Source organism: Rana temporaria, chromosome 4 (assembly GCF_905171775.1).
Source record: "Rana temporaria chromosome 4, aRanTem1.1, whole genome shotgun sequence".
Lineage (NCBI taxonomy): Eukaryota > Metazoa > Chordata > Amphibia > Anura > Ranidae > Rana > Rana temporaria.
In genome coordinates this window covers 52,481,845-52,505,411 of record NC_053492.1, presented here as the reverse complement: position 1 = coordinate 52,505,411, position 23,567 = coordinate 52,481,845, and the positions used below count along the sequence as shown (strand labels likewise).

At 44.5% G+C, this 23,567-nt stretch overlaps 1 protein-coding gene across 2 annotated transcripts in view; it reads right to left on the bottom strand.

The window, feature by feature from the left end:
* Positions 1–18,619: 18,619 nt before the first annotated feature.
* Positions 18,620–23,567, bottom strand: part of LOC120936212 (fucolectin-like) — a 54,726-nt gene continuing 49,778 nt past the window's right edge. For both annotated transcript variants that reach the window (XM_040348400.1, XM_040348401.1), the window contains one exon: positions 18,620–18,896. In XM_040348400.1, coding sequence (XP_040204334.1) covers positions 18,746–18,896 — 151 coding nt within the window. In that variant the 3' untranslated portion in view covers positions 18,620–18,745. The remainder of the gene's footprint in view (positions 18,897–23,567) is intronic.

Sequence of the window (23,567 nt, the reverse complement as noted above, 5' to 3'; positions counted from 1 at the left end):
AACAGGTCAATAGAGTGTCTTATTCAATGTGTAACGTAGACTGTTGAGATGCTAATTAAGTCCACCTGGCTGTAGTGATGAAAGCTGTGATTGCATTCTGTTGTCCATTGTGCTAATTAGGTATGCTAATGACACTGTTTTGTGTGAAAATACTATTGATAATAGATGTGGAATGTGACTTGTCAGCTGTAGTAATTAACTCCTCTAGATTCGGTGACAGAATGTCTGTCTGGGATGTGGATTGAGGGGGAACTCATTAAGCACCCATTGTGTGATGTTTTGGGTGGAGAGTTTTATTGTCCCTGTGATTACTGTAACATGCTTGTAACTGTATATAACAAGGCTGAGTTACCATTAAAGCATTCATTCGTTTGGAACCAGAAACAGAGCTGTGTGTCTCGTCCTTCTGGGGAATGGAATAGGTCCTGTCTGCTGGATTGTGGAGTGTCAGATAAGCTGTCTTGAGTTGGTGGAATGGAATTCGTAAACGGTGTTAACCCCTGACCGTTACACGAATGTCTCCTAAATGTACACCCTTTAGGAGATATTCATCTTGCATGCAGCCTCTGACGTCAGCGCTCTGAAGGTCCGGCTTATTGTGTCAGAACTTCAGAGCTCCTTGCCAGAACGGAAGGCTCCTGCGCGCATGTGCTGGAGTGACATTGCTGCGTCCACAGCACCGCAGCCTGGAAGAAACGCTGGGGGAACATGTCAGCTCCCTCAGCGGTCACCAGGCACTACTGCAGGGACTTTTGTTCTATGGTAAGTATTCCATAATGTGCTAGCACATTATGCTATTGTCTTGCAGGGTTTTATTTTGCGGTTTACTACCGCTTTAACCTAACTAAAGCCTAATACTGTACAGCACAAATATTTAATACTAAGTTACTAGATTAAAAGATCTAGTACTGGAGTTGAAGATCTCATTAGCATTTTAACGGCTACAAGCAGGTTAAAAAAAGCTGCTACAGGTTTGGTGAATTATTAGAAATATTTTATGTAATTATGAAACCAATAAAATATTTTAGCAGTTATGGCATAGCTGTTTTTAAACTGTATGTCCAGCATACACGTTTTTTATTTGTTGGATTTGAACCAAATTTAGGTTTACACGGTTAGCCAGGGCCTCGTTACAGAGATTTCCCTTCACCTGACATGGTCACAGTGACAATAATTTTAAACATAAAAAATAGAAAGCTTAGTGAGTCTCCTCCACAAAGGTCTCTCTGTGTCTGTTTTCAGAATTCCCCCTGCTATTGGAGAAGGAGGTAGAATGTAGAAGGTCCATGATTCCCTATCTAAAAAAAAAAGAAAAAGAAAAGCTGAACAGAAGTCAGGGCCAATCCATACGAGTGGCAGTTAATGCTATATTTTTTTTGGGGGGGGGCTCTGCGCCCCGAGCCCACCATTTTTTTTAGCCAGTTAGAGCCTCTGGGTCTAATCATGTGCTTCTAAGAAAAAAAAAACCATTGGAATCCATGCGTCCGGCTCCCTGCATGTAGATAAGGGGTCAGGCGCATGGATTAGGGTGGCGTATGGACAGCTTGCCACTGATCAATACTTGATTCCTAAAGGAATTCATCAGTTAAGACCGGTGCACAATCCCCACATATACCAAATAAAGCATTAAAAAAAGACCCCCAACACTTGTACACATCACAATACACAACACCCAGCACAGAGAAACACAATTTACTTGACTTAAATGTCCTTTATGGCTAAACACATTTGGAAGACAAATGATAACTGATATTTAATTTATTACAGGTACTTATATAGCGCCGTCAATTTTAAAAGCCCCGTGAAGGACAAAAGTAAAGGAAACCCATGAAAACACAGAAACATGACCGCTATATACTGTTGGCCAGATTCACGTAGAGGCGCGTATCTTTATGCTGGCGTAGCGCATCCTATTTGCACTACGCTGACGTAACATAGTGAGACAAGTACTGTATTCACAAAGCACTTGCCTCCTAAGTTACGTCAGCATAGCGCAAATGGCCCGGCATAACCCCGCCTAATTCAAAATAGGCAGGTAGTGGGCGTGCTTCATGTAAATTACCCGTGACCCCATGTAAATGAGGGCATGCTCAGAATCACGTCGCAAATACTCCTTTCTTTCGACGTGAACGTTACCTACGCCCAGCCCCATTCACGTACGCTTACGCAAACGACGTAAAATTCGACGGCACTTCCGACGTCCATACCTTGCATGGGCTGCGCCATCTTTTGGTGGTTTATCTTTACGCCTGAAAAACGCCTTACATAAACAGCGTATCGGGCGCAAGTACATTCGTGAATAGGCGTATCTTTCTCATTTACATATTCTAGGCGTAAATCAACGTACATGCACCTAGTGGCCAGCGTAAATATGTAGCTAAGATACGACGGCGTAGGAGACTTACGCTGGTCATATCTTAGCAACAGAGAAGCGTATCTCAGTTTGAGAATATGCTTAAAGATACGACGGCGTACATTCGGACTTACGACGGCTTATCTACTGATACGCCGTCGTAAGTCTTTCTGAATCTGGCTATGTGTGTGTATATATATATATATATATATATATACAGGGAGTGCAGAATTATTATGCAAGTTGTATTTTTGAGGTTTAATTTTATTATTGAACAACAACCATGTTCTCAATGAACCCAAAAAACTCATTAATATCAAAGCTGAATATTTTTGGAAGTAGTTTTTAGTTTGTTTTTAGTTTTAGCTATTTTAGGGGGATATCTGTGTGTGCAGGTGACTATTACTGTGCATAATTATTAGGCAACTTAACAAAAAAAAATATATACCCATTTCAATGATTTATTTTTACCAGTGAAACCAATATAACATCTCAACATTCACAAATATACATTTCTGACATTCAAAAACAAAACAAAAACAAATCAGTGACCATTATAGCCACCTTTCTTTGCAAGGACACTCAAAAGCCTGCCATCCATGGATTCTGTCAGTGTTTTGATCTGTTCACCAGCAACATTGCGTGCAGCAGCAACCACAGCCTCCCAGACACTGTTCAGAGAGGTGTACTGTTTTCCCTCCTTGTAAATCTCACATTTGATGATGGACCACAGGTTCTCAATGGGGTTCAGATCAGGTGAACAAGGAGGCCATGTCATTAGTTTTTCTTCTTTTATACCCTTTCTTGCCAGTACTTGGACGTGTGTGATGGAGCATTGTCCTGCATGAAAATCATGTTTTTCTTGAAGGATGCACACTTCTTCCTGTACCACTGCTTGAAGAAGGTGTCTTCCAGAAACTGGCAGTAGGACTGGGAGTTGAGCTTGACTCCATCCTCAACCCGAAAAGGCCCCACAAGCTCATCTTTGATGATACCAGCCCAAACCAGTACTCCACCTCCACCTTACTGGCGTCTGAGTCGGACTGGAGCTCTCTGCCCTTTACCAATCCAGCCACAGGCCCATCCATCTGGCCCATCAAGACTCACTCTCATTTCAGCAGTCCATAAAACCTTAGAAAAATCAGTCTTGAGATATTTCTTGGCCCAGTCTTGACGTTTCAGCTTGTGTGTCTTGTTCAGCGGTGGTCGTCTTTCAGCCTTTCTTACCTTGGCCATGTCTCTGAGTATTGCACACCTTGTGCTTTTGGGCACTCCAGTGATGTTGCAGCTCTGAAATATGGCCAAACTGGTGGCAAGTGGCATCTTGGCAGCTGCACGCTTGACTTTTCTCAGTTCATGGGCAGTTATTTTGCGCCTTGGTTTTTCCACACGCTTCTTGCGACCCTGTTGACTATTTTGAATGAAACGCTTGATTGTTCGATGATCACGCTTCAGAAGCTTTGCAATTTTAAGAGTGCTGCATCCCTCTGCAAGATATCTCACAATGTTTGACTTTTCTGAGCCTGTCAAGTCCTTCTTTTGACCCATTTTGCCAAAGGAAAGGAAGTTGACTAATAATTATGCACACCTGATATAGGGTGTTGATGTCATTAGACCACACCCCTTCTCATTACAGAGATGCACATCACCTAATATGCTTAATTGGTAGTAGGCTTTCGAGCCTATACAGCTTGGAGTAAGACAACATGCATAAAGAGGATGATGTGGTCAAAATACTAATTTGCCTAATAATTCTGCACTCCCTGTATATATACAGTATGGTATATATATATATATATATATATATATATATATATATATATATATTGTAGTAGTGTGGTACCCCAGGGGTGTGGTGACCCAGGATTCTCAACCAGGCAGGTTGAGGGGCTCCAGGGTATTTGCTGGTTTAAGAGGAAACTGGCTTTTCAGTTTCCTCTGTATTTACTAAAATCCACTTTGGGACCTGGAGCCCGGGGATTTCGTAGAGATCCGGGTGGGATGAAATCCCCAGTCCTGAGTTCAGGCTTTAGAGCTGATCAGCACACTGATTGTGCAGGTGTGTGTGTGGGCCTGATAGCAGACTCAGGACCAGCATTCTGGGCTCCACCCTCCTGAGGAGTCCAGGCTTGCAAGGGAGAACTCAGAGAGTGCAGGTGTGCACTGTGAAGTGGCTGGAGAAGCTGGAGAGTGCAGGCTGCACTGTGAAACCCCAGAGACCTGAGTCTAAGGTTGCTGACAGGAGTCAGGAGAGAGCTCCATGCTGGAGCCTGAGCAGTTGTGCTACTGCTGACAAGAGCCAGATGGCTTGGTATTTTCTTTGGCACGTATAAGCCAGGAGGCTGAAGGTACCGTTCTGTGTGGACAGTGAAAACCCCCTGCGTGGGAAACCTATGTTTGGATTTTGTTTATTTTTGCCTTTTCAATAAAAGTGGGCCAACAAGCCTTTAAACATAGTTCCGGACTGACGTGAATCGCTTAAAATCGCATATCCCACTTGAGCTAAACACCCCCAATATTCCAAGTGGTGGATTCAGCGGGCACAAGACGGTGGTATCCGGGTCCTTGCTCTACAGTGAGTTCACGTCAGGAACTGTTGGCTGTGTGCGGAAGTGCAGCCAGGAAAAAGGCATTGCATGTTGCAGGTTATGTACCTGTGAAAGGAGAATCTTGGCAGAACTGGAGATCCCTGCAAAAGTAAGTTCATCTGTTATATGAACTGTGTTTGTGTGCTTGAGACAGCACAATTTGTGTGCAGCTGAGGAGAGCTTGCATGAAGTGAAAAGCAACTTGCTTTAAAGTGACAGTGCTTCATTTTTTGTTTGACGGTGCAAAAGTTTGGTGGAGTTACTGCGAAGATGATGCAAGGGTTTGAGCTTGCCGGAGAGCATTGCAGACTGTTTTTTGCGAAACTAACGCCAGTTAAAGGGGAAGTGCATGTGGTTGCCCCTGGTAACGCTAGTACAAGCAGGCCAGCTGTTAATATGCAAAGTCCCATGCTTACAAGAGGATGCAGTTGGGGAGGCCCTGTTAAGGCTCTGAAGCAAGAGCGCTGTTTGCGGTGCAGAGAGTGGGGGCATGTTATCTCCAAATGCCCTTTGTCTCCGTCCCCAAGACAAGGTGACATCGCTAAACAAAAGCCTGCGACAATGTTTGGGAAGCCTGATTTGAGTGCCAGGAGTGTCCAAAAGGTGGATCCGAAGTTCACGAGGCATGTGGTTGCCCGTAGCAACGGTGGTGATGTCAAGTCTGCGGACCACGTGAGAAACGTATTGCCGACAGAGGAGCGTGGCAAGTTGACAGCGACAATGTTTCAAGGATCGCAAAGTCGCTGTGTTTGGGAGAGTCAGCAAAGTACAGCTGGAAGAGGACCGTCTCCCTTAGCAATGAGAGATCAAATAGTAACCGGAAGGAGGAGCTACAGTGGAGATGTGGAGAGGCGTCCCACTAAAGATGTGTGCAAAAATGTACCATGCCTGGAATGTGGTCAGTTTGGGCATGGAATTTTTTCTTGTCCCAGCTTATGGAACATGGCTGGAGACATGGTTACTGGGCAGGACACTTTGTCTGCAAGCCCAGGTCCTTGTGCAAGCATGTTTGCAATCACCTCTGGCAACAGTGAGGAAGTACCTGTTGTGCCTGCAGGGGGTGCTAAGGAGTCAGCAGTGGCTTTTGCAGTTTCATCCCATGGCCACCAGGGAGAGTTGGCCAGTGAAAGTGCGATAAAGGATGCACAACGTACTCAAATCAACATGACAACCCCTGTTACAGTGATCGGTAAGACTGTTGCTGGTAAATGCATAGAAAATGACTATGGGAATGTGCACACTGCAGTTGAAATGACCCCAAATGGGAGATCTGCTGTCTGTGTGGAACAGGACTTGCCTCGCTGCAGTGCCCTGTTCAGTGGGGAGGCAAGTGGTAAACTTGAATGTGACAGTGTGATGGGTAAAACTGACAATATCGTGTTGGCTAAAGTTGATGGCCCAGCTGCTAATGGGCTAGTGCAGCTCACTAGAGATATAAATGTTGATATGAATACAGTTAAAGATGTGCTATCTGCCCTAAAAACTGTGATGAATGCCACAGAGGTGTCCCTAGAAACCCCCAGGGAGCTCTGCGTTTTGGAGCCGGAGGTTGCCTGGGACAACTATAGTGCCGCTCTGAGGGATAAGACGGTACCTGAACATGGTGATGACAAAATGTTAAATGCTAAAACTGATATGTTTGAAAACACTCATGATGGAAGTGTCTTAATGCTGTCTGGCAATGACAGGTGTGAAGGTGTTCATGTGTTTAATGAAGCGCCACCAGAGCAAGGTGGTGAGAGTGTGGTATTGCAGCCTGCTCTGGTTAAAAATGTATTACCACAGTCTAGTTTAAACAAAAGTGACATGTGCAATGTGTCGGTTACTGAGCCACTCTGTCCCTCAGTTGGCACAGAGATAACAGACTGGGACAGTTGGGCAAAAAGCGTGTTGGCTTTGTTGGAAAAGGCCTCTGTTGGTAAGAGTGGAGCAGACATGATTTCTGCAGTGCCAGATGAAGGACCTGCAGAGCAACTTGTATGCAATGGTGCATTTGCTGCTGCAGATGATGTTGCTCACAAGATGGAAGCGCCAAGTAACGGCAAACGCACAGAAGAGGTCATGTCTGTGTTCCACAAAGGTTCTAATGATGTGGTAATGGATGGTCCCGTGCCAAATGAGCTGATGTTGGTGGAAGTGCCAGAGGGCACAGCAATAAGTGAACTGATTGTAGTCAAAGATCCAAATGTTGTGTTATGCGATGTTCAGCGGTCGGGACAGTTGCTGGCAGAGGATCTCATGCCAATGGAGTTGGTGTATACTGAAGCTGCCGGAGACAACCACACCGTTGGGTGTAGTTCCTCTCCAGATACTGCCCTGTCAAACATGGGTGAAATTAAATATGACAAATGCATTGATATTTCTGACCATGATGAAAAATGCAGCATGTTGGCGATTTTTGATGGTTTGGTTGCCATGGGTGACATCAAAAATAATGGTAAACCTGATGGTCTTGGTCAAGTTGATCTGGTTGGAGCAAACCCTGAAAATTGTAGTGAGACAGGAAATGATAGGTTTGACACAGAGGTAAAAGGTAAAGCAGAATTAGGCCCCCTACAGGTTCAGAAGGGTAATTCTGGGGAAGGTTTCCTGAGGTTTGAGGAACTTCTAGGATCTGAGAAGGATCCTGGTAAACAATGGTCAGAAGGAAATAGCCCAAAGCTTAGCAAGGTGTCACATGACTTAGAAACCTCAGAGTGGCAAGACAGTCAGGATGTCCTTCAGAGGGAGACTAGGATGAGGCCGCAGTCTTATGAGGGTGTTGGTGATGAAACTGACAGCATGAAGCATGCAGTGTACATGGGGAAACAAGTGACGCCAAGTTTGGACAGTAAGGGGGTGCCCGTACATAGAGCTCAGAGAGGGACCAGTGTCGCCCCAATAAAAGAGCCCCCACTTATCGCTAAACAAGGGTTTAAAAATCTGATCCCTTACAAATTAAATAAACGGAAAGGGGGTAGTCTATCGGAAATTGAGGGAGTCCTTGGTAACCTTAATGGTATCGGACCCTCAAAGCTCAGAAATCAGCCTTGGGTGAAAAAAGGTGCCAAGAGTAGTAAACTCCCTACTGATAAGGTGGCTAGTGTAGGTCCAAGGGAAATGGGAAGACAGCGTTTTTGGAAGCGTACACGTAAAAAGGCATGGGAGTGTCTTTGCAGACCCCGAGTAAATGTAGCAGGGGGACGCGGAGAAAGTCACCGGATGGGACAAGGTTGGGCCCATGTGGGTGGTAGCTTGCATGGTCATGCCAAAGTGAGGAGGTTGTACTGGTGTGTTCCGCCCTCTGGGTCGAAACAAGGGGGGGAGATATGTAGTAGTGTGGTACCCCAGGGGTGTGGTGACCCAGGATTCTCAACCAGGCAGGTTGAGGGGCTCCAGGGTATTTGCTGGTTTAAGAGGAAACTGGCTTTTCAGTTTCCTCTGTATTTACTAAAATCCATTTTGGGACCTGGAGCCCGGGGATTTCGTAGAGATCCGGGTGGGATGAAATCCCCAGTCCTGAGTTCAGGCTTTAGAGCTGATCAGCACACTGATTGTGCAGGTGTGTGTGTGGGCCTGATAGCAGACTCAGGACCAGCATTCTGGGCTCCACCCTCCTGAGGAGTCCAGGCTTGCAAGGGAGAACTCAGAGAGTGCAGGTGTGCCCTGTGAAGTGGCTAGAGAAGCTGGAGAGTGCAGGCTGCACTGTGAAACCCCAGAGACCTGAGTCTAAGGTTGCTGACAGGAGTCAGGAGAGCTCCATGCTGGAGCCTGAGCAGTTGTGCTACTGCTGACAAGAGCCAGATGGCTTGGTATTTTCTTTGGCACGTATAAGCCAGGAGGCTGAAGGTACCGTTCTGTGTGAACAGTGAAAACCCCCCTGCGTGGGAAACCTATGTTTGGATTTTGTTTATTTTTGCCTTTTCAATAAAAGTGGGCCAACAAGCCCTTAAACATAGTTCCGGACTGGCGTGAATCGCTTAAAATCGCATATCCCACTTGAGCTAAACACCCCCAATATTACAATATATATATATATATATATATATATATATATATATATATATATATATATATATAATCATTCACTTCAGTCCCTGCCCTCGAGGAGCTTACAATTTAAGTTCTAACTCGCATTCCATTAATACATACACATACAAATACAAGCCCCACTCGCTACAGGCTGCCTGCAGAATGCTGGAAGGAGCGGAGACAAGACCAGCTTTAGAGATCCCATGGCTGTTCACCAGTCTATCAAACCACTTTGTTAATCTAATTACTCATGTGGTTGAGATAAAAAGTATGATAAGCCAGAAAAAAACATGTCTTTAATAAACCATTTAAGTAAATAAAAGAATCAAACTTACTGGTAGGAGGGGAAGGGAAAAGAGGGTTCTGAGCACAAGCTGCAGACAGGATCCCAACAAGAATTGCCAAGTGTAGAAATGCCATTTTTAGGAGTTACACCTAATGAAAACCATGAGAAAATGTATTTCACACAGATGTTAATGAGTCTGGCAAGATAATATTATTTAGACTTTTAACAGACTTTAAGGAAAGGGCTGAATGCTGTTCTCATCAGTATCTCTAAAATAATTCTGTAGTTTATGTAAGATTCATATACATGCGAATCATAACGTGTCTTCGTTTTTATAACAACACAAACATACCTACATCAAAGGTAATTATTTCACCCCATATACAGTAACATGCAATGTGGAAAACTAGTAAACATGGTTGACCCCCTTGACCCCATAGACCAGGGGTGTCAAACTCAATTTCATTGTGGCCCGCAAAACAGCATTATGATTTCCCTCAAAGGGGCCGGTTCTATCTGTAAGATTAGATGTCCAGCACATCCCCTTCCCTTACATTAGATATCAGGAACCACCTCAACATCAGAAGTTGAGTCCCCCACTCTCACTTACATCACAGTGCACCCCCCTTTCCTTATGCTGCTGCTGGGAAGAAGCTGGATGCATTGCTTGAAAGCAGAAAGTAGGGGTCTGGAGGAGGGCCAGAGGTGGGTTGGAGCTCTCCTGCAGCTGCAGGAGAGGTGCGAGGGCCACATGAAATGGCATAGAGGGCCGGATTCGCCCCGCTGGCCTTATGTTTGACACCTGTGCCATAGACCATGTTTACCCTCTAAAGCTCCTGCAGCTATTCTTTTGCCTTTACAGCTTTACCTACTGTACCTAAAACCCAGTTGAGCTTCTGGATCAAGGTTAGCCAAGGGTACCCATCACATACCTCCCAACATTTTGAGATGGGAATGAGGGACACCTACCAGCAAACGTATGTAGGCATGGGACATGCCCCCTGCCACACACCCTTAAAGGAGAATTAACCCCCACCCCCAAAAAAAAGATCAATTAAATCCACAAGTGTTTTTTTTTTTACCACTACTATTTCTTTATATTGGCTTTTAAAATGTACAAATGCAGCAATTTAGCATTTGGAAGAAAGGTTTAGCACTGGGAAACACTTTCTGAAAGATAAAAAGTGCATTTTATATACATCTATATGGATTAGAACAGAATGAGGGACAAATGAAGAGCAAAGAGTGACAGAGGGGCATTGCTCCAAATCAGGGACAGTTGGGAGCTATTCCTATCATACCACTGGCTCAACGACATGCAGTGCAGAGAAGAATAAAATCTGTTCTGTGCCATCCATCTGCATGGAGGTGTCAGGATAGATCTGCATTCTCTAATGTTTCTTCTATCTTACTTTTAATCCAACAGCTATATGCAGGGGGGGGGGGCATCTTTGCAGACACAACTGTTGTATATTTTGTGTAGCAAAGCCCTAAAATATAATTTCTTACCTGTTATGTTGGTGCTCTGCAAGAATGACCAGCAGAATCAGGGAGCCTTCATGGCTATAAGTATGCAGCTGAAAATGATACGTCACATTATTATCTAAAGCAGAATTCCTATGGACAATAGGCAAAGCTGGTCCTTGATAATGGTTAGAAAATTCATATATATAAATTGCAGAATAATCAGACGGTGGCCCAGCCTATGCAATGAAGCAAATATTTAAACTTGGGGTTTCCAAACTATATTGATAGTAATAATGCCTAGAGCTTCGAGCTGTTAAGTTGTCACGACACAAGTTAAAAGGGCATTCCAGATAAAAGCGCTTTTTCAGTTGAGCTTGGTGGACTCAGCTATTGGCTCCCTATATTTCTTGGATGCTCCAGCAGTAAAGTTTCCTTGAAGTGTAGTATGTCTTCTTAGCAGTTTTTCGCAACTGGGGGCGCGGGTTAGTAATTCTCGTTGTAATAAGGTGGATACAGTAGGAGGGTTATTTTCTTCCCAGGTTGATTCTGGCCAGGTTTACCAGGCTTATCCCTGTTTGAAGGAATAGTTCTCCCTAAGAACTAATGCCTTTCTGATGGGAATGGTTCTGCATTTGCCTGGCCAGGAGACAGGTTAAAAAAAAAGCCCGCAGGGCTTGTGTCCCTGTAGTGGCAGTCCAGGGGTGGCGTAAAAATTCACTGAGGGATAATTCACTGCATTTTTAGTATGCCACCTTGGTCACAGCACCCTTGCATGTTTTTTTCCATACCTGCCTCCTGGATTGGGCAATTTGGCTGGGACAGAAGACATTTGTATACTGGCCACAAGGCTGGCTACTGTGTTGCACTTTGGCACCCCAAGGCACTTATTTATTTTGCACCTTTTTGCACAACACGTATGCACCTTTGATTAGTAGAGTGTAGGTCCTCGAAATTTCCCTGCAAGTCTAGGGGGGAGGACACGTGGCCGTATGGTCAGGTTCTCCCCCTCCCATGGTGTCTTCCTTTGGGATTCCCCTACCTAGTACTTGCTACACTTTCAGCTTGACTTAATGATTTCTCTTTTAGAAATGGTTCCCACACTGGCACATCAAATTTAAATCTTCTGATGAAGTGGGCACTGCCCCATGACTCACATTGAGATCCCAGTCCAAATGTAGATTCTCTAAAATATGTCTAACGTTGTATATATCTGTTTAATGTATATCAACATATGTACATCATGTCTGTGCTATGACACATGTATTGCCCATGTTTTCTACAAAATTTGAATTTAACTTCAATATGGAATTAAAAAAAAAATTCCTCTACATTATTGGCATAACTCAGTAAAGTTCCATGGGCAATTTTCTTTTCAAGTTTGTGCATTGTTTAAGGGACTGAGTTCTGCCATTGTCTCAGCACTTATGGCCTTTTCTAATTTGTGCTAGTACTTGGGTGGACCTTGCCTCGGCAGGTCCCCTGAAGAACGGGGTCCACCTTTGTTTCGGGTGGGTAGACCACGATTACTCCAGGCCCATCAGGTGTCTTGCACCTCGAGGATCAGGGACAGAGTTCTTTCTCTTCAGAGGAGGACCATGTGTACAGCCTGTGCACTTTTTTTTTTTGCTGACTTTTTTATTGCGCCTGGTCTTAGTTTTGAGTGTGTAATTGTCCACCTGGGAATTTTGGGTGTCCTTGACAACTTTTGTGTGTTCCAGCTCCTCCTTGTGCATTCTCCATAACATAAAATAATCAATCTAGCAGGGACGGTGGAAATCTTTCATAATAGTCAAATACAGTTTTATATATCCTTGAACTCAGGGCAGAGATCTCAACAACAGAGTTCATGAGAAGTAGAAGAAACTGTCAGGAAATGTAACTTTTCAACATCTACCAATAACTGAAAAAAAATTTGGGTGGCCTAACCATATACCTACTAAGCTGCAATCCGTATTAAAATTGCAGGATCCATATCCATTGCTAATTCCGCTAAAGCCTCAGTGAATATCCCTGCCAGATCCAGTCATCATTTACAATTATAGCACCCTGGTTCTAAACAGGGCTGCTAATAAATCTAGTTGTGCTAGGTGGTAACTAGCCTGGCTAGGTTGACCCACTGATTCCTGTCCTAAGTCTGAGTTTAGGATAGTCTCTCTCTTCTGTCAATAGGTGGCACTGTTGCTTTTGGCATTAGAATGATGGATTACCATAAATTCAGGTAATGGGTAACTAGGTTGTCTTAAGCCGATGGACCGTTTTCATCGGTTAACCGATGAAGCTGACTGGTGCTCAGTCACGCCTACACACCATTGGTTAAAAAAACGATCGTGTCAGAACGCGGTGAAGTAAAACACAACGACGTGCTGAAAAAAACGACGTTCAATGCTTCCAAGCATGCGTCCACTTGATTCTGAGCATGCATGGATTTTTGACCGATGGTTGTGGCTACTAACGATCGGTTTTGACCTATTGATTATGAATCCATCGATTAAATTTTAAGCAAGTTGGCTTTTTTTTAAACGATGGTTAAATAACCTATGGGGTCCACACACGATCAGTTTTGATCGATGAAAACGGTCCATCAGACCGTTGTCCTCTGTTTAACCTATTGTGTGTACGAGGCCTTAGCCAATCAGCAGGAGTTTCTTTAACCGCTGTGTATGCTGGGATAGGTTATTTAATTGGGAGGAGTCAGGTGATCTTCCCGCCAGAGGCTGCGGCCTGGGTGGGTATTGAGAAGCTTCTGGTTGCTAGGCCTGAAGCCTGAGGCTTATCCAGGAGGCATGTTGGCTGCCAGGTCCACTTAAGGGCTGTCCAGAAGTTCAGGGTTACGCAAATGAGGAGCAGCCAAGGGTAAGTCCGAAGCCTGGGGCAGAACCGCATGTGTTAGAGGCTTGGCCTGAGGGGAGCCTGATCGTTGTCGGAGGTAAAGGAGAAGCAGCTGTCACAAAGGGACTTCACTCCTATTACCGGAGGCAAGTTTGGAAAGGATGAAGTTCTGAAGGAGTACCAGAGCAGACTCTTCACTACCGTACAGTGAAGTGGTGGGAAAGCTTCAGAAGAGACTCATCCAGGAAGGCAACAGGTAGCTGTGAGTAAAGCTTGAAGGAGTACGGTGGGTAGATGTAAGTAAATCTTAAAGATAACTTACAGTGGTTAGCTGTGAGTCAAGCTCTGGGAATCCAGTGGGTGGCTGAGAGTCCAGTGAAGTGAAGTGAAGTGAAGTGAAGAAGTCTAGTAAAAAAAGATGGCGAGTTGAGCTTAAGGATCTACAGTGGGATACTGTGAGTTAAACTGTAAGATCTACAGTAGGATACTGTGAGAGAATTTGTTGCCATAGAAGACAACAGTTGCTAAAAGATATAGGCCCAGATTCAGGTAGATTTGCCCATTAGGGCAGCACAGTGGTGCAGTGAGTAGCACTTTCGCCTAGCAGCAAAAGGTTCGCTGGTTCGAATCCCAACCACGACACCATCTGCCTGGAGTTTGCATGTTCTCCCTGTGTCTGCGTGGGTTTCCTCCGGGTACTCCGGTTTCCTCCCACACTCCAAAGACATGCTGGTAGGTAAATTGGATCTCGTCCAAATTGGCCCAGTATATATGTATATATGTGTGTATGACTGTGTGTCCCTAGCGTGTCATGATCCTACGGGGTAAAAATGACCGCACCAGCCAAGAAGATTCTGGCTGGAAAGAGCGCCCAGAGGCGATTCAGTTCGCATGCGTTGCGCTATACAAGTCATTCATTCATTCATTAGTTGCACATGTGAAGAGCAGCTGATTTGCTCTGCGCTGGGGCAAATTGGAAAGATTGCCACCTGATTCAGGATTCCTTTTGTCTGCTAACTTGCTCCAGGGCCTAAGGCAGCGCAAGTGAAAGTGGGTGTGCCCTATGCAAATGATCTTTTTTCCACTCAGCAGTGGTTTGCGCCTATTTTCAGGGCGAATTCTGCCCAGCTGCTTGCACTGAGCAAATAAATAGGGGCAGACCTGCGCAGGTCCTGTGCAAAATTACATCCTGCTTCCCCCCCCCCCCCCCCCCCTGAGCAAGGTAATTTTGCCCTTTTTGCTGATATGGCACCTCCTCATGAAAAAAAAAAAAGAAAAGCTAATTTTATAGCTTCAGAGATGGAGATACTTCTTGTGGCACTCACGCGCCATAGTGATGTGCTGTATGGTGCCCAGCGGCAGCACTCCACTGTAGCCCAAAGGAGGGCTATCTATGATGGCATTACTCTGGACATAAATGCCCTGGGTAATGAAGAAAGGACGTGGGAGGACATTCAAAAGAAGTTGAATGACATGCGGCGTAGGGTCCGGGATAAGCTTGTGCTTATCCGTAAGCATACGAGTGGCACGGGAGGAGGACCACCCTGCAAGATCCGTCTAAATCCTGATGAGGGGGTGATCGTGCAAAGTCTAGCGCTGGAGAAGGTGGAGGGAGTCCCAGGCTACGACTCCACTGTTGGGGACTGGTAAGTTTTTTGTTTTCATATTTGCTGTGTATCATGGGAGGGGGTAGAAGTGAACATATGAGGGGGTAGAAGGGAACATGTAACAAGTTTTTGTTTCTCATATCTGCTGTGTATCATGGGAGGGGATAGAAGGGAACATATGAGGGGGTAGAAGGGAACATGTAACAAGTTTTTTGTTTTCATATCTGCTGTGTATCATGGGAGGGGGTAGAAGGGAACATGTGATAAGTGTGTTGCTCCAGCAACATTTTTGTTTTGTGTCATCCACAGATGTTGATGATGAGGCTGGGCCGTCGTCGGCTGTAGGGCGACCCACGCCATCCCCAGAACATCATGGGGTGCAGTCAGGCCCTCTGCAGATCCTGGGCATGTTGGTGGAGGAGGATATCGGCCAGAGCCCATCTAGGGAGGAGGAAGTGGTGGAGGAGGCCGTTATCCTCAATCTGGAGGAAGCAGTGTCCCTCCAGGAGGATCCCACCATCCCTGACCGACCCACCACCCCCCCGACCATAACATCATCCCCCTCCAGGGCAAGCCCCTCCAGTGTCCCTCCCTCCAGTGTCCCTCCCTCCAGTGTCCCCCCCTCCTGTGTGGCCCCCTCCCCTTCTGCTCCCTCAGTTCGTGCCCCAGCCTCTCCTCCAAGGAAGGCTCTTTCTAAAACTAGGGGTGTACCCTCCGGCCTCCGTGAGGGTCTGCAGGAGGAGCAGGCCCGGCAGACCCACCATATAGGGGAGATGGTGGGAGACCTGAGGCGGGTGGCGGACAGCCTGGCATCCTCCTCCTCCTCTGTCCAGCAGGCCCTCACCCACCATGCTGACCGGGGGGACCGACAGAATGAGACCCTGGAGGACGTTAGTGGCAACTGCGCAGCCATTGTGACCTGTCTGGTTGAACAGCAGGATGCCACTGCATTATTAACTTCGGAGGTGAGCAGGTTGGCAGGTGCGGTGGAGGCCAACACTGCTGCTGTGCGGGAGGAGGGGAGACTTACCCGACGGCAGTTGAGGATCACTACCACATGGCAGATGAGGATGTTGGGACAGACCAACACCGTCCTCAACCGCCTGGCCAACGCCATGGAGGGCTTGCAGGCACCACCTGCCAGGAGAGATGAAGTAGGGGTTGATTCTCCCCTCCCTCCATCCCCACCCCATGCTCCACCACGGCGTCTGAGGAGCCAGAGCCGGGGCACCCTTGGGCCAAGGATGTCCAAAAGAAAAAAATAATTTATGACCATTTTTTTTTTTTTTGGTGGCTCAGATTATGAGCTTGTTTTTTGGTTATGCTCAGATTTTGAGTTTTTTTTTTTTATTGATGCTCAGATTATGAGCTTTTTTTTATTTTGTAGCTGCCCCTGGCATGTTGGCACACAGATGTGAGATCCAGAAAGTGTGGGTGCTCTGCTTGTTCAGCTCGTCCGTCTTGGTGCTGCTGTAGTTGCTCTCCAGCTGACCTGTGGCCATCTGTTGCTAACTTGCCCCTGCTTTTATAAAGTGCAAATTTGCCCCGGCCAAACAGCTTGCGCGCTTTGGGAGCAAAATGCTCCTCACACGCGCAAGTTTATGAATCAGTGGCAGTTCCTCATTTGCATATTTGCTGAGGGAAAACCATGAGAGTGCAAGTTGCTCCCTGAGCAAAATTGCCCCTTAATTGCGCCGGGGCAGAGAAACTGCCTCCGTGCAAAAATGGCACATTTCAGGCTTAGCTTGCTTTCTGGGTCACCCGCAAATTTGCCTGGGAGCAAATCCGTACTTGCGCGGCGCAAATCACACTTGCTCCCGCGCAAGTCGTACCTGAATCTGGGCCCCAGATTGCTGCGTTTAGCTTAAAGGCCCTTGTTCTTTATCGCTGTCTGCCTAGTTCTATTTTTGTCTGCAGAGTTTGCCTTAATTGCTATTGCATTTGCCTAAGGGTGTCCTGTGCCTTTAACCATCTCTTCCCAACATTCCTGTTAAAAGAGATAAAACGCTCTTTGTTTATTTTTGTCAAAAAGTGACTGGCGCCCAATCTTTTCACCCTGCGCCACACCCACTATGCCTAGTGGCCTGCATCCTGAGGAGGCATGTCAGTTCTCCCTGGCCCTGGAGGTCAACAGAACATAATTTGATCCTAACAATGATCCATTTCCATATCACCTAATGGTTTAACCATTCCAATCACTACAATGTTAAACATCTATGCCCAAATTAAAAATGTGATTAGTCTAAAATGGCATATCTGAGAATTCTTTACATTAGACATGTGCACTGCTGAAAAGAAAAAAATGTTTTTGTTTTATTTTTATTTTTTTTCCCTTTTAGATTTTCGGGTCATTCGTTATGACTGCAATTCGTAAATCCGAAAATAAGAAAGAAAACCTGAAGATTCGAAAGAACGAAAATCCCAAAATTCTAAAGAATAACTAACTAACTAACTTTTAAATTATAGGTATTGGAACTTCCTTTCAAATTTGGCCATTAGTGAAGGTAACGAATACAAATTTATCCAAAGTTACGAATTATCCAAAATAACGAATACCGCATCTACACAAATGAAACAGAACAAATTAATAATAAATAAAAATAAAATGTTTTTATTATTTATATTATTATTGTTATATATTATTATTAGTTCATTACATTACATTCGTTTAGATACGGCATTCGTTATTTCGGATAATTTGTAATTTTGGATGAATTCATATTCGTTGCATTTACTAACAGCCACATTTCAAAGGAAATTCCAATACCTATAATTTAATAGTTAGTTATTATTTCAGATTCTAGAATTTTCAGGTTTTAGGATTTCGAATTTACATAAATTACGAATTTCAGAATTTTATGAATTTACGAATTTTCAAATATTCAAATTTACGAATATTCAGAAAAATTCAGTAAACAGGTTTTCGTTAATTCGGATGTTTCCGAATCAATGAATTTGTGAAAATTAAAACTAAACTAAACGAATTGCACATGTCTACTTTACATCCTGTTATGCATTTCCAGATTCCTCAGTATTGTATCGCTGTAGCTTTTACCACTCCCAATTCCAGAACATGTCATCTAAAACTTTATCTTATATTGTCATCATTATGGAACATTTTTATTCAAGTTAGGGTGGTTTTATCATTCATTCTACAAGAAAGTTTTCCATTCTTTCATAATCATAGTGGTTAATTTATGGGTAATATTCCTGTATTTTATGTAATTTTTTTGGCCTTGATGAAGATGGAAAGGGTTAGACATTAGTGTGTTTGCTGTTTGTACAGCATGAATTCATTCTATTATTGACAGTGGTTATATTTTTCATCAATGCCACATGGAATATCTTTATCAGTTCTACACAGATCATAGATTCTACTCATTCAATTTTCAATCTCAAATTCAACACACATAACATGCTTTCTATATATATACTGGAATGATGGTGAACTCAGATAACACATTTGGGAATACACACATGATGCTCAACAATTTTTATTAAGTAGTATTTGATTATTATTTTTTTTCTCTTCAGATTACCGACACATTAGGCAATACAGTATAACCTTTATTATTTAATCATCTGTTCTTTTTAAGCGGGGCTTTCATTCCTTGTCGGCGGTCCAGACTTCAACTTCACATAAAGTAAGATATTGTGTTTGTCCACGTAAAATTATATTGACGTATCTGCCAACCAGGCCTCCACAGTAGAAGTTCTGTGTTCCTCCAGCTGGGATAGAGGTAACCACTGCACACCTGTGAAGGCAAATTATTAATACCAATAATAACAGTTCCAGAATAATTACGGTATACATGCATTTATTTATTTATCTTAAAAGCAGCAACATTATATGTAAAGCAGAATAGCTCAATAAAATATGAAATAAAAAAGCAGCTTTTCCTCCAAAGTTTATTGCCAATCTGGAGCTATTCCCCACAATACTTATTTTTGGCCACTAGATGTCCTCAGTTTTCAGGTTAAATGAAAGTCAGCATCCCACCCACTTCCTCTGAGCCCAGAATGTCATGGACACAACCCCTGGGGTAGCATCATCATGCAGCCTGGGATCAAAGTATTACAGCACTGCTGCTGCTAAAAAAGGAGAATGATGTAATTGGACCCGTCATTGTACCACTGGCAAAAAATTATATGCAGTAGCACACATATACTTGCTTTGGACTTTATATATATATATATATATATATATATATATATATATATATATATATATATATATATATATATATATATATATATATTTTTATATATATATATATTTATATATATATATATATTTATATATATATATATATATTTATTTATTTATTTTATATATATATATATATATATATATATATATATATATATATATATATATATATATACACAGGTATACCTGCTTTAGATTTGTATGGATATTTTTTGGAGGTGAACACCATGACATTTACCTCATACATAGAGTGTGGTGGCAACCCTTGGAACTGTAAAATATACAGCACCAGTGGCGGCTGGTGCTCAACATTTTGGGGGGGGGGCGCAAACGAAATAAAAAATGAAAAAAGCTGCAGCCTTACTGTGCCCATCAAATGCAGCCACTGTGCCATCAATTGTCACCACTGTGCCATGCCATCAAACGCAGCCACTGTGCCATCAATTGTCACCATTGCCATGCCATCAAATGCAGTCACTGTGCCATGCCATCAAACGCAGCCACTGTGCCATCAATTCGCACCACTGTGCCATGCCATCAAACGCAGCCACTGTGCCATCAATTGTCACCAATGTTCCATGCCATCAAACGCAGTCACTGTGCCATGCCATCAAACACAGCCACTGTCCCATCAATTGTCGCCACTGTGCCAATTGTCACCACTGTGCCCTTTAATTGTTGCCACTGTGCCAATTGTCGCCACTGTGCCAATTGTCGCCACTGTGCCCATTGATGTCACTGTGCCCTTTAATTGTCGCCACTGTGCCAATTGTCGCCACTGTGCCAATTGTCGCCGCTGTGCCCTGTAAAATGCCCCTCCCCCACCTGGCACTTACCTTTCTGGGGGTTAACCATCCTCCTTTCACGTCCCTCGAGCCGCTGGTTCTGATGGGCACTTCCGCACAGCCAACCAGCTGCCATTATTCAGGTGGCTGGCGCTCACCGTCCGGCCATCTGTATAGACCAGCGGCCAGCAACAATAACATAGATTCATGCAATGCATGAATCTATGTTATTGTAATAAGTGCCGGTGCAAGAGCCAGAGGGGGCGGCGCTCCAGCGCCCTCTACAACACCTTGAAAAAGTATTCATACCCCTTGACATTTTTCCAATTTTGTCATGTTACAACCAAAGATGTAAATGTATTTTATTGGGATTTTTTGTGATAGACCAACACAAAGTGGCACATACAGTAATTGTGAAGTGGAAGGAAAATGATAAATGGTTTTAAATTTTGTTTTTACAAATATGTGAAAAGTGTGGGGTGCATTTGTATTCAGTCCCCCTGAGTCAATACTTTGTAGAATCACCTTTCACTGCAATTCCAGCTGCAAGTCTTTTTGTGGATATCTCTACCAGCTTTGCACATCTAGAGAGTGATGCTTTTGCCCATTCTACTTTGTAAAATAGCTCTGTCAGATTGGATTGAGAGCGTCTGTGAACAGCATTTTTAAAGTCTTGCCACAGATTCTCAATTGCATTTAGGTCTGGACTTTGACTGGGCCATTGTAACACATGAATATGCTTTGATCTAAACCACTCCATTGTAGCTCTGGCTGTATGTTTAGGGTCGTTGTCTTGCTAGAAGGTGAACCGCTGCCCCAGTCTCAAGTCTTTTGCAGACTCCAAAAGGTTTTCTTCTAAGATTGCCCTGTATTTGGCTCCATCCATCAGCCCATCAACTCTGACCAGCTCCCCTGTTCCTGCTGAAGAAAAGCATCCCCACCACCATGTTTCACGGTGGAAATGGTGTGTTCAGGGTGATGTGCAGTGTTAGTTTTCCGCCAAACATAGCGTTTTGATTTCAGACCAAAAAGTTCAATTTTGGTCTCATCTGACCAGAGCACCTTCTTCCACATGTTTGCTGTGTCCCTCACATGGCTTCTCACAAACTGAAAATGGGGCTTCTTATGGCTTTCTATCAACAGTGGCTTTCTTCTTGCCACTTTAGCACTCTTCAAGGCCAGATCTGTGGAGTGCAGGACTAATAGTTATCCTGTGGACAGATTCTCCCACGTGAGCTGTGGATCTCTGCAGCTCCTCCAGAGTTATTATGGGCCTCTTGGCTGCTTCTCTGATTAATGCTCTCCTTGCCCGGCCTGTCATTTTAGGTGGACAGCCATGTCTTGGTAGGTTTGCAGTTGTGCCATACTCTTTCCATTTTAGGGTTAATAGATGGATTGAACAGTGCTCCGTGAGATGTTGAACGCTTGGGATATTTTTTTTTAACCTAATCCTGTTTTAAACTTCTCCACAACTTTATCCCAGACCTGTCTGGTGTGTTCATTGGCCTTTATAATGCTGTTTGTTCACTAAGGTTCTCTAACAAACCTCTGAGGCCTCGTACACACGACAGAGGAACTCGACGTGCCAAACACATCGAGTTCCTCGTCGAGTTCAGGGATGAAGCCGCCGATGAGCTCGGCGGGCCGCCTTCTCCCATAGAACAACGAGAAAACATGTTCTCTATTTTCTCGACGAGTTCCTCGGCGGCTCCATCGGGCCAAAAGTGTACAGACGACAGAGTTTCTCGGCAGAATCAGGCTCTGACCGAGTTTCTCGCTGAATTCTGCCGAGAAACTCTGTCGTGTGTACGAGGCCTGAGGGCTTCACAGAACAACAGTACTTATACTGAGAAGAAATTACACAGAGGTGGACTCTATTTACTAATTGGGTCACTTCTGAAGGAAATTGGTATCACTAGATTTTTGTTAAGGGTATCAGAGTAAGGGCACTGAATAGAAATGCACACCACACTTTTCACATATTTATTTGTAAAAAATACTATTCATCATTTTCTTTTCACTTCACAATTATGTGACACTTTGTGTTGGTCTATTACATAAAATCCCAATAAAATACTTTTATATTTTTGGTTGTAACATGACAAAATGTGCAGAATGAAATACTTTTTTTTTCAAATATAATTTTTATTGAGTAACACCAAGGAGAGAGGCCTCCACTTTACAGTCAGTATAGTCACACAAAGCAGGGCACAAGTGCATCAGCAGGACATTGCATGTAAATGGATCTTTGCACAACAGTACAACATCATCTAGGGTAAGAATTACCAACTCAGAAAGGACGACTAGCAATATAGGACCTCTCCACTCCCTTTTCGCTTTTCCTCACAGAATCTCAGAGTGAGAAAGGTGTAGATAGGAGGAGGGAAAGAAAAGAGGAGAAGAGAAATAAGGGAGCAAGGAAAAAGCAGAGAAAGAAAGGGAAAAGAAAGAGAAAGAAAAGGAAAGGGAGAAAAGGGGGGGGGCAGACACACCAGGGAGGGGGGGTCAGTCCAGAGAGAGGGCGCCGGGGCAGGGAAGGACGCCGACGTCAAGCGGCGAACCGCCGCCAGGTCACTGTTGCAGAAGCGTCATCCCTTCAACAGAAAAAATGAATACGTTCCAGATGTTCCAGGTCTCAGAGAATTTGCAGAAGATATGCAAGAGCGAGCCCACCTACTTCCCACACCGCCAGCAGCAACCCGAGGCGGACGGGAAAGATCTACGCAGTTTGGCCGGCGTGAGGTACCACCTTGTCAGGACTTTATAATTTGTCTCCTGGATTTTGGCGCAAATTGGCGTTTTAAGCACACAGCTGATAATGCGCTGCTGTTGTGCCGTTGAGAAGCTTCGATCCAGGTCCCTCTCCCATCTCTCAATAAAGGGTAAGTGAGGCTGCGTGGGTGGTGGATTCAGCAGAGATTACATTTTAGAGAGTGTCTGCGACACCGGGCCAGATTCAGAGCAGAGTTCTTCAAATGTCGTCAGCTGACGCGTGTAAGCCTGGGGGTCGGGGATAGAGTGCAAAAAGTGGTGCAATTTCACTGCACTCCAGAAGGGGAGCCGGAAGGCCCCTGTCTCCTCTGTCAGTTCCACAATAGTCGGCCATCTATTCGTCAATACGAATCTGGAGGCACACTCACCGCCCTCCTCCCTCAAAGTGGCGAATTCCGTGGAGCTCAGTCCCGGAGTAAAGTTGGGATTACCCAAAATCAGGTAAATCGGAGGGGAACTTGACGAAAGGGATGATCTCATAGCCGCCCTGTTGCCATGGCTCACAGTGGCCCCTATCGTTGGGTGTGACCTCAGTCTCGAATGAAGGTCGTTATGGCACCAAAGCGTGCTCCCAGGGGCACCGACGCCTGTGACTGCTCGCGGTGCACCCATAATTTAGTTGTCTTGTTACGTCTCCAGTCTAAAATCCGGCCTAAATG